At 33.8% G+C, this 15855-nt stretch overlaps 1 protein-coding gene across 1 annotated transcript; it reads right to left on the reverse strand.

Moving 5' to 3' along the window:
• Positions 1-988: 988 nt before the first annotated feature.
• On the reverse strand, positions 989-5625 carry LOC145245939 (uncharacterized). Its single transcript, XM_080107697.1, has one exon. The coding sequence runs from the start codon at positions 2685-2687 to the stop codon at positions 1728-1730; it is 960 nt and encodes a 319-aa protein (XP_079963823.1). The 5' UTR covers positions 2688-5625; the 3' UTR covers positions 989-1727.
• Positions 5626-15855: the final 10230 nt, after the last annotated feature.

A 15855-nucleotide genomic window follows, 5' to 3' on the forward strand; every position in this document is an offset into this window, starting at 1 on the left:
ATGATGCACGCTCGCATTTGTAAGTTTAGTGATTTTTTCCTCATTGAAAGCATTTGAAAAATTTAAACATCTATATGTGTGTATTATTTTCTGTGCCACGCTTACATCCGGGTCGCTTAATTGTTATGTACTTCCATTTCTTGTAATACAAAATTTTATCAATAATTCTTCATAAGTTTTGGTTTCGGTTTCGATTATAGCTGATGGTACTCAAGTTATTTATTTTTTGTAAATAATTTTACTAAGAATTCTTCATAATTATGGTTTCGCTTTCGATTATAGCTGATGGCACTTAAGTCATCTATTTTTTTTTTTTTTTTTAGAAATAATTTTACCAATAATTCCTCATATGCAGAAGTTAAAATGTAATGTAAACAGACATGTTGCTGCTCAACTCCCTGTATAGTAACACTACAAATCATATCCCAGATAGTAGCCGCCTATATCAAAGTGACACTGTGCCTTGTTTGAGGTGAAAATGCAAATATATAAATATTTATTTAAATATCCCTACTTGAAAAAGGTTTCTTTGAAAACCAAAAATTTTAATTAAATAAACAATGTTTATTTAATTAAAAAAAAACAAAAAAAAACGCATTTTTTCGGCTTTATTAGCACTTTCACTAGTAGGACCTGTGGAAATTCCACAGGGGACTGATTCATATGTAATGTTGGTATTCTGTAGATATTCAACGGAGACACTCTGATATTATTGTAGCTCTTTTGTTAAAACTGCAAAAGTATTTACCCAAGCTAGCAGGGACGCCAGGCGTAGCCAAGTCGTAAAATACACTTAAATATGATATTTTAATTCTTGCAGATTTCGTATATATTATTATAGAGTTTATGTTCTATCGATTTTTATAAATCATAAAGTTGCCATTTCAAAAGAAATATATATATATATATATATATATATATATATATATATATATATATATATATATATATATATATATATAGTTCTTTCAGCTATAATGGAATCCGAAGCCAAAACTTATGCAGAATTCTTAATAAAATTATTTATAAAAAAAAAGATTACTAAGGTGCCATCAGCTAAAATCGAAACCGAAACCAAGACTTATGAAGAATTCTTGATAAAATTATTTTAAAAAAATAGATTATTGGAGTGCCATTAGCTATAATCGAAACCGAAACCCAAATTATGAAGAATTCTTGGTAAAATTATTTATAACAATTAAATGACTTCAGTGCCATCAGCTATAATCGAAACTGAAACCAAAACTTATGAAGAATTCTTGGTAAAATTATTTATTAAAAGAAATGGAAGTACATAACAATTAAACGTCCCGGATGTAAGCGTGACACAGAAAATAACACACATGCTATCGTATTAATATATGGATAACGCAAATAGTTAATCCTCCTCTCCAAAAATCCAAAAACAAGTTCTAAATCATTATCTCATTTCTGCTAAAATTTAAATCTCCCAACAAACCTGCAGTTCCAACTATCCCACTTTCCAAATATTCCCACCCACTAATATGCATTCTGAAATATTTCCAAGAAAATCTAAACTTGAAATGTACAATGAATAAAACTCATACCTGGACAGTAGTTGATATAAATTTTAGTTTTGAAACAACAAAAATAATTTAAGGATTAAATTTCGGATAAATTCCTGAATTTTGAAGCATAGCTTAGTCATTAATATCCACAGTGAATAAAATCACGGGGGAAAAAAAAAACAAAAATAAAATCCTCGGCTATTTTTTCCAAAAGACATTGCTTCCCCATTTAGCGAATGTGGAAGTACTGAGGTTAGTCGTAAACCATGGTGAATCGTAAGGTTTGTAACCTCTCTCCGTGAAAAAATCTCTGAGATATTTCTTTTCGTTAGGTCTTAAAATTACCCATTCCATAAATACGTGGCTTATGTCTATAGCGTCGAATAAATCCGTCGCACCACGAAGCACCTTCCCTTCGTTGCCTTCTACATCAATAACCATCAAGGCCTTCTTCCGTGGCATTAACTCTACAAGATCATCCAGCATCAATGCTGTCTTGTTCTCATAATGTATGGACCCTTTCATCTTAGGTATGTCTTTGTTTTGGATTAAGCGTGACTGTCCAAGGTTATTCTCACTCACGATGAATCGGAGGATTTCGTGTTTGTCGGACAATGGTCTTGTGACAAGCGTTATGTATTGTTCAAAACGATTGATGACAACGGATTGGTGAAACTTCTCTATATTCACATCCATTGCTTCTACGGCCAACACTGGTCTTTTCATGTTGGCCGCCAGGAGGCTGAACATCCCGATATTTGCGCCGATATCAATCAGTCCGTAATCCGGGTTTTCGTAAAGGATCGTTTCGATGCTATCTCCATGTTCCTTTTCCCAGGAGTGGGTTTGGATAATTTTGCGCGTGATGTGTTCCTTGGGGTTTTGGTGAATGCTGATCGGTATTTCTCCGCGCATTGTCGAATACGAGACACAACGTATAGGTGGCTTGAGCGGCTGATTGAAGTTGAGCACGTAATCCGGTAGATTGGTGGAGTACGTCTTGAAGGGTGAATGAAGGAGTTTACACTTTTGGTATAAATTTGCCTGCGACATTATTTTGAGCAAGTGATTATTGTTACGTGTCGTTACTAACAGACCAACTGAAATTATGAGAATTGGAATTAAAATGGACGACGGTTTGATATTTCTTATAATCATTTCGTTTTTTTTTTTTTTTTAGGATACAAGTTACGAACGGGAAGGAAAATAACAGCTTGAAAACAGCTCTTTTGTACGACTTTATTCGAGACTTAGATAAAGGTTTTAGCTGAGATTCAATTCTATTGGACAAACACACACATTTTTTAAAGGTTAATATTAATCAATGTATCTACTTTTTTCCCAGTCACTTTCCTCGTTGTCAATCTGATATTTAGCTTTCTTTCTTCTATTTCAATTCATGTTTCCGGCTCAAAAGTATTATTCATTCAATGTATTTAGCATTTCATAGCTTTTGAATGTAGTCACGTAGTTTCTTTACAAGCTAAACCTTATTGTAGACATTATTTGTTTATTTATTTATTTTTAATTCGATTTCTCTATCCCTTTCTCTCTCTCTCTCTCTCTCTCTCTCTCTCTCTCTCTCTCTCTCTTTTCTTTTCTCTCTCTTCCTCTCTCTCTCTTTTCTTTTCTCTCTCTATCTTTCTCTCTTTCTCTCTCTTTTTCTCTTTCTTTCCCGCTCTCTCTCTCCCCCTCTCTCTGTTTATCTCTCTCTCTCTTTTAATCAGTCTCCATTTTCTTTTTTTGTTTCTATTGTTGACTAATCGATTTCTGCCTTTTATTTTTCTTTCTTTCTTTCCCGTTCATCCCCCCCCCCCAACCATATTGCCACTGAAACGGGCAAGCTACTTTAGTGGGGAGCTGGATAACAAGATGTTTTTTTTTTCCATTCTTTGCTATAATAACCAACAATTTCTAGAAGTATTAATCTCATTATCTATATGTTTCCTTTTACCTTTTACCGCCATGTTTTGTTTTATCTAGTATCAAACTTTAACATTTTCGTAACTATCCTTAACGCATTCTAATCTAGTCATAATCATATTTCTACGACCCTGTTATCGTACCATCTCACGTATAATGTCATTCAATCTAATAATAATATAACACCTAATTCTGTAAACCCTAATCTTTAGAACTATGGTAAACATGCAGAGACTAAGGCGTAGGCGACCATGACTGCCATGTGCTCAATGTAAGGAAATGGTCGCCGCAAAATGGCGCGAATCTGAAACCGTTTGATTTTGAGGCAAAGATTGTGATTAAGCAAGCTGAGCACTGTTAACAGTTCAGAATAGCTGAATAAAAAGAGTCTGATTTTTTGCTTGAAGATCAATTCATTTTTGGGTGCCATGTCGTCCGCATGTATTTTGGACAGATGGTAGTTTATCTATTATTTTTTAACTATTGTTTTGCTGAAAAAAAAAAGAAAGAAAGAAAAACAACTAATGCTGTTGATATTAAGAGAGAGCATCTTCCCTGTTGTTGGCGAAGTGAAGAAAAAAAGAAAACAATAAACTGGTACACCGCGTGAATACTGAGAGCTGGCAATCTACGTGTTCTTTCAACTCTAAGTAATTTATGTAACTGAAATAGGAATTAATTAACCAAACACATATTTTAAGAACCGTATTATCTTATGTAACCTCATATGTCTATCTCTATAAACATATATCGTTTTCCTTAGCTTACATGTAATAAAAATTTTAGCTTAATCTTAACTTTTTCTCATTTAATTTATTATATGAATCTCATTTACTCTAATTGATGCAAGTAATTTTAACACCCATTTGTTATTCCATAGTCACCAGTTATCATCAAAGACAGATAAGGCACAATCACATTAACACACCGGTTCCTGCCAAATCACTGAAGTTTAGCAATGATGAGCCTGGCCAGTACCAAATGGGTGACCATTTGGGAAGGCTAGGTGCTCTATATACCGTGCCGAGTCATAAGAAATTTCCAGGTTGGTATCTGGAGGTGCATTAACTCACTGGGAGAGATGTACCCCTAGTCTTAGTTAAGATATGCGTCTAGGAGAAGGGAACTCTGATGACATCGGCAACAGGGCGTTGCTATGGAGGAGGATGAATCTCTAGCAGACCAACGGTTCTATGGTATTAAGAGTTATGTTATTCGACTGCAGCTATGCGGATTATCTAGGTCTTGGATATGACCTTAAACTATACCCCATGGTGAGACCCCAGCTTGCGAGCTTTGGGGAGTGTGGAGCCACCCCTTAATTGCCATTGCTCCCAGGTCCACTCTGACCCGGAGTGGTTGTACCTGTTAAGTTCCCAACTATGGTTTAAATAGAAACCGACTTGAAAAAAAAAACAAATATATTCTATTAAAAAAAATTTCTTCAAAATCACTGGATTTGGCATTAAATAACCTGAAAAGGGTTGATATGCCATAAAACAAAAACAACCAGCCAACCGGATGATCTAAGGACAGCGGATGGGTGCAAACAGGCGAATCAGATGCTACTGCACTGGGGAAGGTAATGGTAACCCACTGTATTCTGCCAAGTTCAAAATCATGTGATATTTTCAGAGGAATTGGACCAACAATAGACCAAAACCTATGGAGAACACAAACCATGATTTCATCTGCCGCATGAACATTTCACGATACAAGAAGAAGTCATCAGTTAATATTAATAGATATGTTAATATAAATCTATCCTACTCAATATATTATCTTCCTGCGCTGAGCTTTATTTAACTATCCTTTATCTTTCTTCCCCATAAATTACTTCAACTTTTCTATACTCTCCCCAACTTCATTATCATACCCTTTCAGTGTGATTAAACTGTTAAAGTTGAAGTTATACTCCATCTTCCTTTGAATATATCCAGAACCTTACAATTATAAAAAAAATCATGATTAATCTTTTTGTTTAAGTTAACAGTTATTTCCCATCTCTCGGCCACTGCGTTTGATAATAATTTTTAACATTAAAGATTCATAATCTTTGTTGTTATTATTGGTTTGACTATTGTTGTCATTGTTGGCAGTCGTGACAATTTCATTGATTTGATAGCTGTTGTAATTATTATTATTATTATTATTATTATTATTATTATTATGGGCGTCGTTGTTTTACATAATTATGATCAAAATGCGATAGAGTACCAACTAAAGACTTGCCTTTAAAGAGTTGTTTTTGTAAGGATATTTGGGTCTGTTTTGAACGAAAATCACATTTAAAGTTGTTACTGACAAATAGTTTTTTATAATATTTAAGCATTTATTATTCAATGTATTTCTTATCGTTTTCACAGGTCGTGCACATTCAATTTTTGCTTAGGCTCAAAAATTGAATTGGGTGCAATCAATTTTTTGCGCATGAGCAAAAATTGATTGCAAGAACAAACATAGTGACCCTTGAAAACAATAGGGAATACATTGAATAATAAATGACTTAATATCATAAAACTACGCCGTCGGCGACAATTTTAAATATGATATTCATTCAAAACAAATTCAAATACCTCTAAAAATCAACTTTTCAAAGGTAAGTCTTTAGTTTAGTCTCGCATTTTGATCATTATTATAGATACTTTTTCTATAATACTTTGTTAATTGCTGACTGCCTCTAACCTGTGAATGTCACCTGTTCTTATTTCACATGACAGAATACATACAACAAACCAAACACAGCTAAGTAAATAGACTGTAGCATGGATTCTGTCTTAGACAGGATAGAGGCCATGGTTGCCTCTTTGAAAACATACCAAGACATGACAATTAAAGAAGAGATTCTTGGGTGGCTTATAGACGTTTGTTAGAGACACTGACATGAGAATACTCCTTATTAGAAGTAAATCTTAACAAAAATTTAAAAGAAAATGATGTGTTGTCTCATCAAGACATCTAACACGTCCCATGATTGCAGACAGGGGCATCCCCTCTATTGATAGAGATCAGCTTTTAGTAATAAAAAAATAAACAAATAAAAAGCCACAGATAATGTGGAACTCATATGAAAATATGAATAAAAGCAAAAATAAATATTGGCAGACTGACATCCAGGATAAAAAGGGTTTCTCAACCTGTTTATTCATCACGTAAAATAATGGTGCAAAATTTCCATCTTTGGAAGTCGCACTTCAGTCATGACAGAGGCCAAACAGGATCAGCCATCATTTGTAGCAATAAAAAAAAATATAAAAATAAATGGCTTTAAAGCCTGACCATGGTCTATTGCTCAAAAGAAGGTGTTGCTGGTTTTGCTAGCACTACTAAAAGTTTGAAAAATGGAGTCCAGAATCAAACGAAATTCTAGCCAAGCAATTAAAAAGCTTATCAGTGGCAAATGACAAAATGAAAATACTGGCCCCTGTGTTTTTTAATGTAAATAAAATTTATTTTGATGACCCCCTTTTTTTTGCTCTAGTAGCGATGACCCTGTGGGAACAAGCACACTTTGCCTTTCTAGTTTTTAGACCCACTATGACTGAAAGATAAATGACAAAAGTTGGGTAATATTTGTAGATTACTTTTTTTTTTCTTAGGCCATTTACACGATGATTGATAAGATCATGCAGTTGTCCCCCCTTCTTCCAAAGTTCAACGCTTCTTCACTGTGGTAGAGGCCATGGAAATGTCGTAGTATCCGAGCTACCTGACTAACAGGGTTCCAGTGGAAATTTTGGAAGAATCGTCATCGGAATCTAAACAGATGACAGACAAAAACAGACATAACCAAAGTATATTATTTAATTAATTGGAATTCTTATTGAGATGAGTAAATTGTATTATTTATCCATTTATTTATTACGGACTATTATCCCCATCTTCGAGTTGTTGCTTCACGACGTTTTGGCCAACTATTCCTCTGGCCTTCATCAGGTGGTTAACTGCGACGTGATAGGAACGCTGAATCTTCTAACTGCATCCTCAGCAAAGTTGTTATCATCTCACCATTGGCCATCAAAGACTCTGGCCGGCTTTGGGTAGGTTTTAACCTTCGGGGCCCATGGCACAGTGGATAGAGACATTGAATCTCTACAGTTCCAGGTGACCATTGTCTGAAGATAGTGATAATAGTCAACAATAAAAAAAATGGATAAATAATACAACTTACTCATCTCAATAAGAATTCCAGTTAATCAAATGATATGCCATTCAGTACAGACAACAATAAATGGGAATTTATGAGACCAAAAAATCCAACCTTCGGAGCCTGTGATGCAGTGGATAGAGGCGTTGAATCTCTACGATTCCAGGTGAGCAGTGTCTGAAGATAGCGGTTTCAATCCTGCCCAAAGCCGGCCAGAGGCTTAGTTGGCCAAAACATGGTAAGACAACAACAACTATGGAGGGCAGTAATTACCGAGAATGCAGTTAAAAGATTCAGCATTCCTATCCCGTCGCGGTTAACCACCTGACGAAGGCTGGAGAAATAGTTGGCCGAAACGTCATAAAACAACAACTAGAAGATGAAGATAATAGTCCGCAATAAATAAATGGATAAATAATAACCAAAGTACATTAACATCCTTAATAACAAAGGTTGTTGTGAGAGAGTCCTGATCAACCAAGGCGATATGATATTGATTAATCCCTTCTCTGATAAATTGAACAATCATTCAGTTAGCAGTGGAAAGTAGAATCTTGAGGTTTGTCACATATAAGTGATGACATATGACATTTATATTGATGCTTGAAACACAATTAGTATAAAATATCATTTTTTAAATGTACTAACAAATCATTGCTTGTCAAGATCCAAGAGCCACTCGAGGACAAGGATTAATGAGAGTAAGATGGAGGGTGAGACAACATTGTGATGATTGATAACAATGGTTGAAGTTGGCCAGAACCTGATTATTAAAGAGGACAGCTCAACGAGAATTTGTTAACATTAGATTTGAAAAAAGTCAGCTAGGAACAATCCTGTGTTATTGTGTTCTACTGAGGCATAGTTCTTGGAAAGAAACTTTGCTCTTGGAAGTTCCATTTGGATTTAGGTACACAGAGGAAGAAAGTAAAATTATTTATGATGGTTGTAGTAAGACGAGTTTTCGCAGTGAATGCTTCAAACTTTTATTGCTGTTTTGTATGCTTCTTCTGATTGCCTCTGCTTTTGGCAAGCAAAGACGTGTCAAGCACACAATCAAAAATCAATGGAGTAAGTGTGGCAATGTTGATTTTGTATCATTCCTTTGTCCGAGTTAAACATTTTCCGACTTTGCATGCAACTGTTGATCCTTGCTGTTCTTGCTGTTGGGGATAAACATGTGCAATCCTGCAGGTTTACACATAGCTGTGCCCAACAAAGAGGACTTGATGCAGATCAGTCGATTCTGAGGCACGATCGTTATGAGTCTAACAAGATCATGCAGAGAAAAAAAGAACAACAAAACAAACTAATATTAATAATGAAGTGTTATCACGAAAGTGGGAGGTGACAGTGGTTCAGTGGTTAACGACATAAACTGACAACTTGAGTGTCCTAAGTTCGAATCCAGTTTATTCTACAAAAGTCTCTTTCATTTAGGATGTTGGCAACCTTCATGTGGTCCCTTCCATAACTACTTGATGTCTTAAGAAAAATAATTTTGGCTAGAAAAATATTGGGAAAACTAATGCCAACTATAGAATCTTTGAATTAATACGAGATGATGATGATGATGATGATGACGACAAAAGAAACCCACTCATTTGTCCTTAGACTACAAAAATGTTGGGAAAAAGGCGAAGTGACAACCACTGAAAAAAAAACACTTAACCAGAAGTGCACGGCTTCGTTAATTTTAACGCTCATCAAGACATTTTATAATACTGTTTAATCAGTCCAACGCTTCCATACAAATTCACAATTTCACATTTTCAGATTAATCATGACATCACTTCCACAAACCTTGCTATTCCTACAAAGGCGTATTTATCCGAAAGGTCACTAGCCTGAGTTTTTCTAACACCTTTGTCTATAATATATCCTGTTTATGATTTGCCTTGTTCATTTTTCTGACGAATATATTTAAACCAAATAAACATTAGTGGGTGTGTTATGATGTTGTGTCATCATAAGGTGTGTATAATATTGTACACACCTGTTGGTAACCCAGGTCGTCTCAATTCCATACCAATGTAGAGGGTCAATTCAGTGGGACATTTATTAGCCCAGACAGAATGAACAATTACAGGAAACCACAGAGAGAGAGAGAGGGGGGGGGCGATAAAAAATTTGAACCAGACTAATTGAATTTGTGCATCTACTCCACTTTCACTAGGACTTTTTGAGAGTAGTAACAAATATTTATTAAAATAAATCTGCATTTTGACTGGCCTCTGAACGTTATGTATTTAATTATAGTAAGAGCTATGTATCATGATTTAACGTTACAGACAGGAAGTACAAAATGAGATGTGACAGAGAAAATAAAAATCTCTCTCTCTCAGGTTGGTAAATTAATAGGATAGTATAATCCTTTCAGAACTCTCACTACCAGGAAGCGATTAGAATATGTAACTCTACAGTGCTGTAAAAGAAAAAAATATTAAAGAGTATGTCACTATCGTAGCAAGAATTTTGTTGATTTTTAAACTTACTTATTCTTATTTATTGATAGAAGAATACTCTGAGCAAAACAGTTTTGCACCAGTTTTTGTCGTTTTACAAAATTAAAATCAAGATATAATGATACTAAATCTTATGTCTAGAATCCTTATTCTAATTTTGATCAAAATTCAGTAGGTAGACATTTTCTAAAATAAAAAGCTTGAGCCTTAAATTTTAGTTAAGAGATCTTAAATAAAATAATTGAAATTCAAGGAATTTTGCTTAATTGTTACTTTATTATTCCATTTAATGCAAATTTGAAATATCTGAATTTTACAAATGGGAGATTGTGCCCATATTATGCCCTCTAAAAGCCTCGAAAATGTAAAAAAAAAAATGGAATTTAGCTAATATTTATCAATTGATGGCTAATACCCATGATGGAAATTTCACAAAAATAGGCGGTATCAGAATTTCCACAAAGAGTTTCCATTCCTGTTTCATGAAACTAAATTAAACTAAATATAGTCCAAATTGTGACCCTTTGTATCTAGCAGTTGTGTTCCAAAATTAATAATGATCGGTTACATAAGTTAATAGCAAATCCTGTACATGCAAGTATATCAACATATAAACATATCTAATTTTATAAAAATAGAGATTACATATCTCATTTTATAAAGATAGAAATTACATCTATCAGGGAAGAGAGAAGATGACTGTTGGCATCACAGAAAAGAAGAACAACTTAATTTCTGTAGTTAAAAACCCCCATTCAAATGGACAATAGTGTTCATATTATGCCTTTTTAAAAAAAAAATTTTACAAAGGAGTCACCACTTATCAGGGCCTGAAGGCCACTGAAAGATAAGGGTTAATGAATGTAAGGATGTAGTGTAGCAATCGTTAATGGTATAGATTGGGTAGAATTTGGATTATTTAAGGGAACAGATTAACAAGAACTTGTTTACATTGGACTTAAAGGCTACCATATTGTAATCAGCCGGAAAGCAAACGAGTGGAACAGTGTTCCACAAGCGAGCAATTCTAAAAAAGAAAATAGCTTTTTTCATGGAATGTACATTTAGATTGAGGCACAGATAGAGAGTGAGAGAAATCGTTGATAGTGGCTGTAGCTAGTCGAGAGTTTTTTGTGAAAGTTTGGCAAAGAGGAGACCATAGATTGGAGCTCAGACGAGCACTTGCCATAAAAATAACGATAGAGAAGAGGCAGGCTCACAATGTCTCTTCTTTGGGAAAGAAGTTGCAGGGAAGAGAAAAAGGGCATCACCTACTAGGTTATGAAGCCGATTTGAACTTTATCCAGGCAAGATAGGGTGTGCCGAGCAGCTCCTGCCCAGATGTGGCAACAGTAGTCCATTTTAAGATGTACTTTGCTCTTATATAGACAGAGGATTGCATCAGCAGTGAGGTACCTACTGGAGTAGTAAAATGATCCCACCATCTTTCCAGCAATCTTGGCAACAGATTTGATGTATGTGTTCCATTTCAGATTAGGAGTGAAGGTCAATCCCAGAAGCTTGTCAAAACATGGAGCCTCCCCAAGACGAGAATCATTTATTTTAATTGGAGCTAGATGGAGGTCAAAGCTCCAAAGAAAGTGGAATTTTAGGAATATTTATTAATTGATGCCTAATACTTATTGTTAAAATTTCAAAAATAACTCCTTTTGCCCCTTTTGCATAAAACCAAATATTACCAATGTTACAACCCCTTAAGTCTAGTAGTTAGGTTCCAAAATTCATAATAATCAGTTAATTGGTTTATGGGTGAATCTTATATATGCAAATATATTTAAAAAATCTAACTTTATATAAATAGATCTTACAGTTTGCAAGGGAAAGATTGGTTTAGTTTGGTTGTTTTGTTTTATAGCATATCAAATCTTTTTGGATCATTTAATATCGAATCTAGCAATTTTATAATAAAAACTTTTTATGCTGCAAGTTCTTTATATATTCAATTATTTATGCATGGTGTTTGGTCCGATTATTTTGCAGAGGAAAATTGTTTTTGTTTTTTTACTTTGTTGCACATGATTGAGTTTTGCAGAGAAAAAAGAAAAAAAAACAATAACATCAACGTTTGGCGCATTTTAAGTCAAGAAACCTATATCCAATGTAAAAGAAAAGGATATCTGCTACAATCACAACTAAAGAAAGCGAACAAATCCGTTTTTACTTTTAAACCACCAAGGAGAAACGTCACTATAAAATGCGTCAACCACTTACATGTTAATGAGAGACGAACAGCTGTTTCTGTCAATAAAGACTAAAACAGCAAATTTGTAGGAATCAAAGAATTTTCCACATAATGTTTACTTAGAAAACAAATTAAAAGAAAAGGCGAAGTCAAGGGGGAAATATGGAAATATATTTTATTAATACTTTTCTTTGGTCGTCATTAAATATTTGTTTTTGACTTTTTGTATTACAATTAAAAAGAAAATACACTGACTAACTTGAATGAAATGAGTATTCGTTTCGACTAGTAAACATAAAAGCAAGTATATGCACACAGTAATAATAATAATAATTCAATAATGGAACTGAGTTTACAATAAACAAACTAAAAAAAAAAAAACATACACATACACTCACTTATACATACGGCATGGTGATATTGAATTTTTTTTTTATCCAAGATGGCGTCAATGAGTGTTGTGTGAAATTGTCAGCTAGTGCTTAGTTTTGTAGTTTACAGAAAACAAACTACTATTCCTCGGTCTATTTAGTAATTTTTCCCCGTTTTTTTTATTTTTTATTTTCAGTGAAAAATAACAGAAAATCAGTTACTATTCCCAAGTTAGTAATTGTTATGAACTGATCTTATTTTCAGAATCAAAATTTAAAAAAAAAAAAAAAGAAAAAAAAACGAAAGATTTTCTAATATATATTATTTTTAACACAAAACAAAACAGAAAACAAGATCTATGAATAGTAATTAGATGGGGGTTTTTTTCCTTATCACAGCACCGGCGTCATCTTAGGTTAGAAAATTCAATATCATCTATGGCATAATATCTTTGCCACGTCGGTTCTTGTTAGATTACCGAAGTTAAGCAATGTTGACCCTGGTTAGTACGAGATGGGTGATCATTTGAGAATACAAAAAGTTATATATAGGAGGACAATAACACCTTCCTGCAAAATCTAATGTTGACATCTCTCCAATATCAGCATATACACGCAACGGGGGGTGGTGGGTGGAGTTACTTGTGAATTTAATATTCGTTAAAAACTTCCTCCCGTGAAGGAAGCCGGCTCAACATGCCCGGGGTCAACGCCGTACCAGGCAGAGTACATACACACAAGCAGACGGACATACAAACTGCTTATACTTTTGATATATGTTTGTTCATTCTCTCTCACTCTCTTCAATTGAACATTTCCTGAGTGTGAAGTTGAAGAGAATCTGAGAAATGCAAATGATACGCACGTTATATTTGGGGATGGGTGATGAAAATGGAATTATATTTTTTTTTATTCAAAACTGGATAACCTTCATCAGGGGAGTGTAGAGGGAAGAAGAGAGAAAGCGGCAATAGCATCCGGTATCCCCCCCCCCCACACCAAAAAAAGCGAGGGTGAGATATCTAATCAAATTTAAGCTATCTTCATTTCTTATATCTGGTTGGTGCCAAAATTTTTTGCCGTTTTGTAGACGAGGTATTTCAAACAATTGTCATTCATATTGTGCATTATGTTTGTTGCTTTAAACATATCACCATAATTTATAATATTTTCTTTTAGGCCATTAAAGCATCATTCATATTTTTCTGCAATACCACCACCCATGTTGACCTGAAAATTACCTCCTTTAGTCAACAGAAAGTGAGTCATCTTCCATCATGATAATGCTCATGCTCAGGCAATACTACTTACTAAAGATCTCATAGGAGAATTTGGTTAGGAAATTCTGCATATTCTCCTGGTCTATCTCCTTCGGATTATCATTAATTTCAAGAATTACAAAACCATTTAGGTGGCTTTAGCTTAACATCACAAGAGCAAATTGAACATAAGTTAAATTCATATTTCACATAAAAACCTAAAGAATTTTACAAGCGATGCATTTATAATCTCGTTGACAGATGAAATCAAGTTATAGAAAGCAAAGGTCGTTATTGTATTGTTAGAAAGATTTTCAAAAAATACAGTTTTTCATTTTCAAGATTAACTTTTAAACCAGCAGAACCTTTTGCACGGAACTGATAACACTTCTTAGCACTAGGATGTATACTTGAGTTTTTAAGGCAGGCAATCAAGAAATTGCCCCCCCCTGGGCATTACTAGACTTCTTCATACAACCACTGCCAATGATGGAAATAAAACTAAATTATTCAAACAATTATCTGATGTTAATCAATTTTTAAATATTTATTTCTTTATTAATTTATAAAGTATTTAGTTTATTAAGAAATAAACATTTTTAGATCAAATTACTCAACCCTAACACTTTGATTACTAAGGGAAGAATAGGTTTTAATCCTAACCTTAACCTATAATCGAAATTTCAGCTTAAAGAGACCACATACTGAAAAGTTTGAATGCGAAATATTGTCAGTTGAAAATAATACTCACATACTGAAAATTTAAATCTAAAACAAAACAAATTGAATGTTTTAAGAGCTTTAAATTCTAACTGCCTTTAATTATTTCTTTCTTTCGCAACTTCAGATGTTTTCTAATATATAAAAGACTATATGCCTGTCTACCTGCTTCCCTATTTTCAAATTCTATCCTTCGAAACGAAAAGTCGCATAGCAGTGCTAGAGATCTCCGACAATTAGATTTTTTATGGATCATTTTTTTACGGGTCTTTAGCTGGTTAAAATAGTTTTTAAGAGGTCAAAAATCGGTCAAAATTGAAAAAATCGTTATACATTTTGTACATTCATCTTAGTTTATTTTTTTATTTTTAACCAGTTCATATGCGTGTCACGTTGGTACAGTAGTAACGTCACCAGCTTTGAATGCTGCAGTTTCGGTTTCGATTCTAGCTGATGACACCCAAATACTTCTTTTTTTACTTTTGAAATCACGATTCTATAATAATATATACGAAATCTGGACAAATAAAAATATCATATTTAAGCGTATTTTATGCCTGGGCAAAGCCCCCCCCCCCATCTCCCTGCTAGTTTGTTTATAAAGTTGTTATTGAGTTTCAACTAAAGATATGAGATATATTTTGCTCTTGAAATCAAGGGGAGATAATTTAAGTGACCTAAGTTTTTTTTTTTTAATGGAAATCGCTCAAGACAAGACACTTGATGTAAAGAACAAAAAATAAAAACAAAAATAAATACTACTCCAACGTCAAAAACTAACCAACGATAAGTGTTAGGTGGATAGATTCCAACCCAGAAAACAGCAGAAAAATCGCTCGTGGAATGCAGAGACTAAAGTAAAAAATAAGGGTAGTGAGAGTTACAAAGCTGACAAAAATAAGAATAGAATTCATTTTCTACTAAAATAAATGCTTTATAACAATCATTTTTTTTAATTACCTAGCTCTATCTATATGGGATGCAGTGGAATCGTTTTAAATTTTATGGTTTATTCTTTAAATTAATACAGAAAAGAAAAGAACATTTTAATTATAAGGGAAACTTTTGAATTGAAGGCCATGTTTAATTTCAGAAGAGTTTCTGAGGGGTAGCTAATCTGTATAATTCCTGGAGACGGAAAAGAGTTTTTTGTTGGATACATAAGTTCTGGAGATAAAATACATTTTTCGGTGAAGCTTGAACTTGAAAAGTTTGCAAACAAAGAGCAAAGATTTTTC

Source organism: Euprymna scolopes, chromosome 23 (genome assembly GCF_053919585.1).
Source record: "Euprymna scolopes isolate OS-2025 chromosome 23, ASM5391958v1, whole genome shotgun sequence".
Classification (NCBI taxonomy): Eukaryota; Metazoa; Mollusca; class Cephalopoda; order Sepiida; family Sepiolidae; genus Euprymna; species Euprymna scolopes.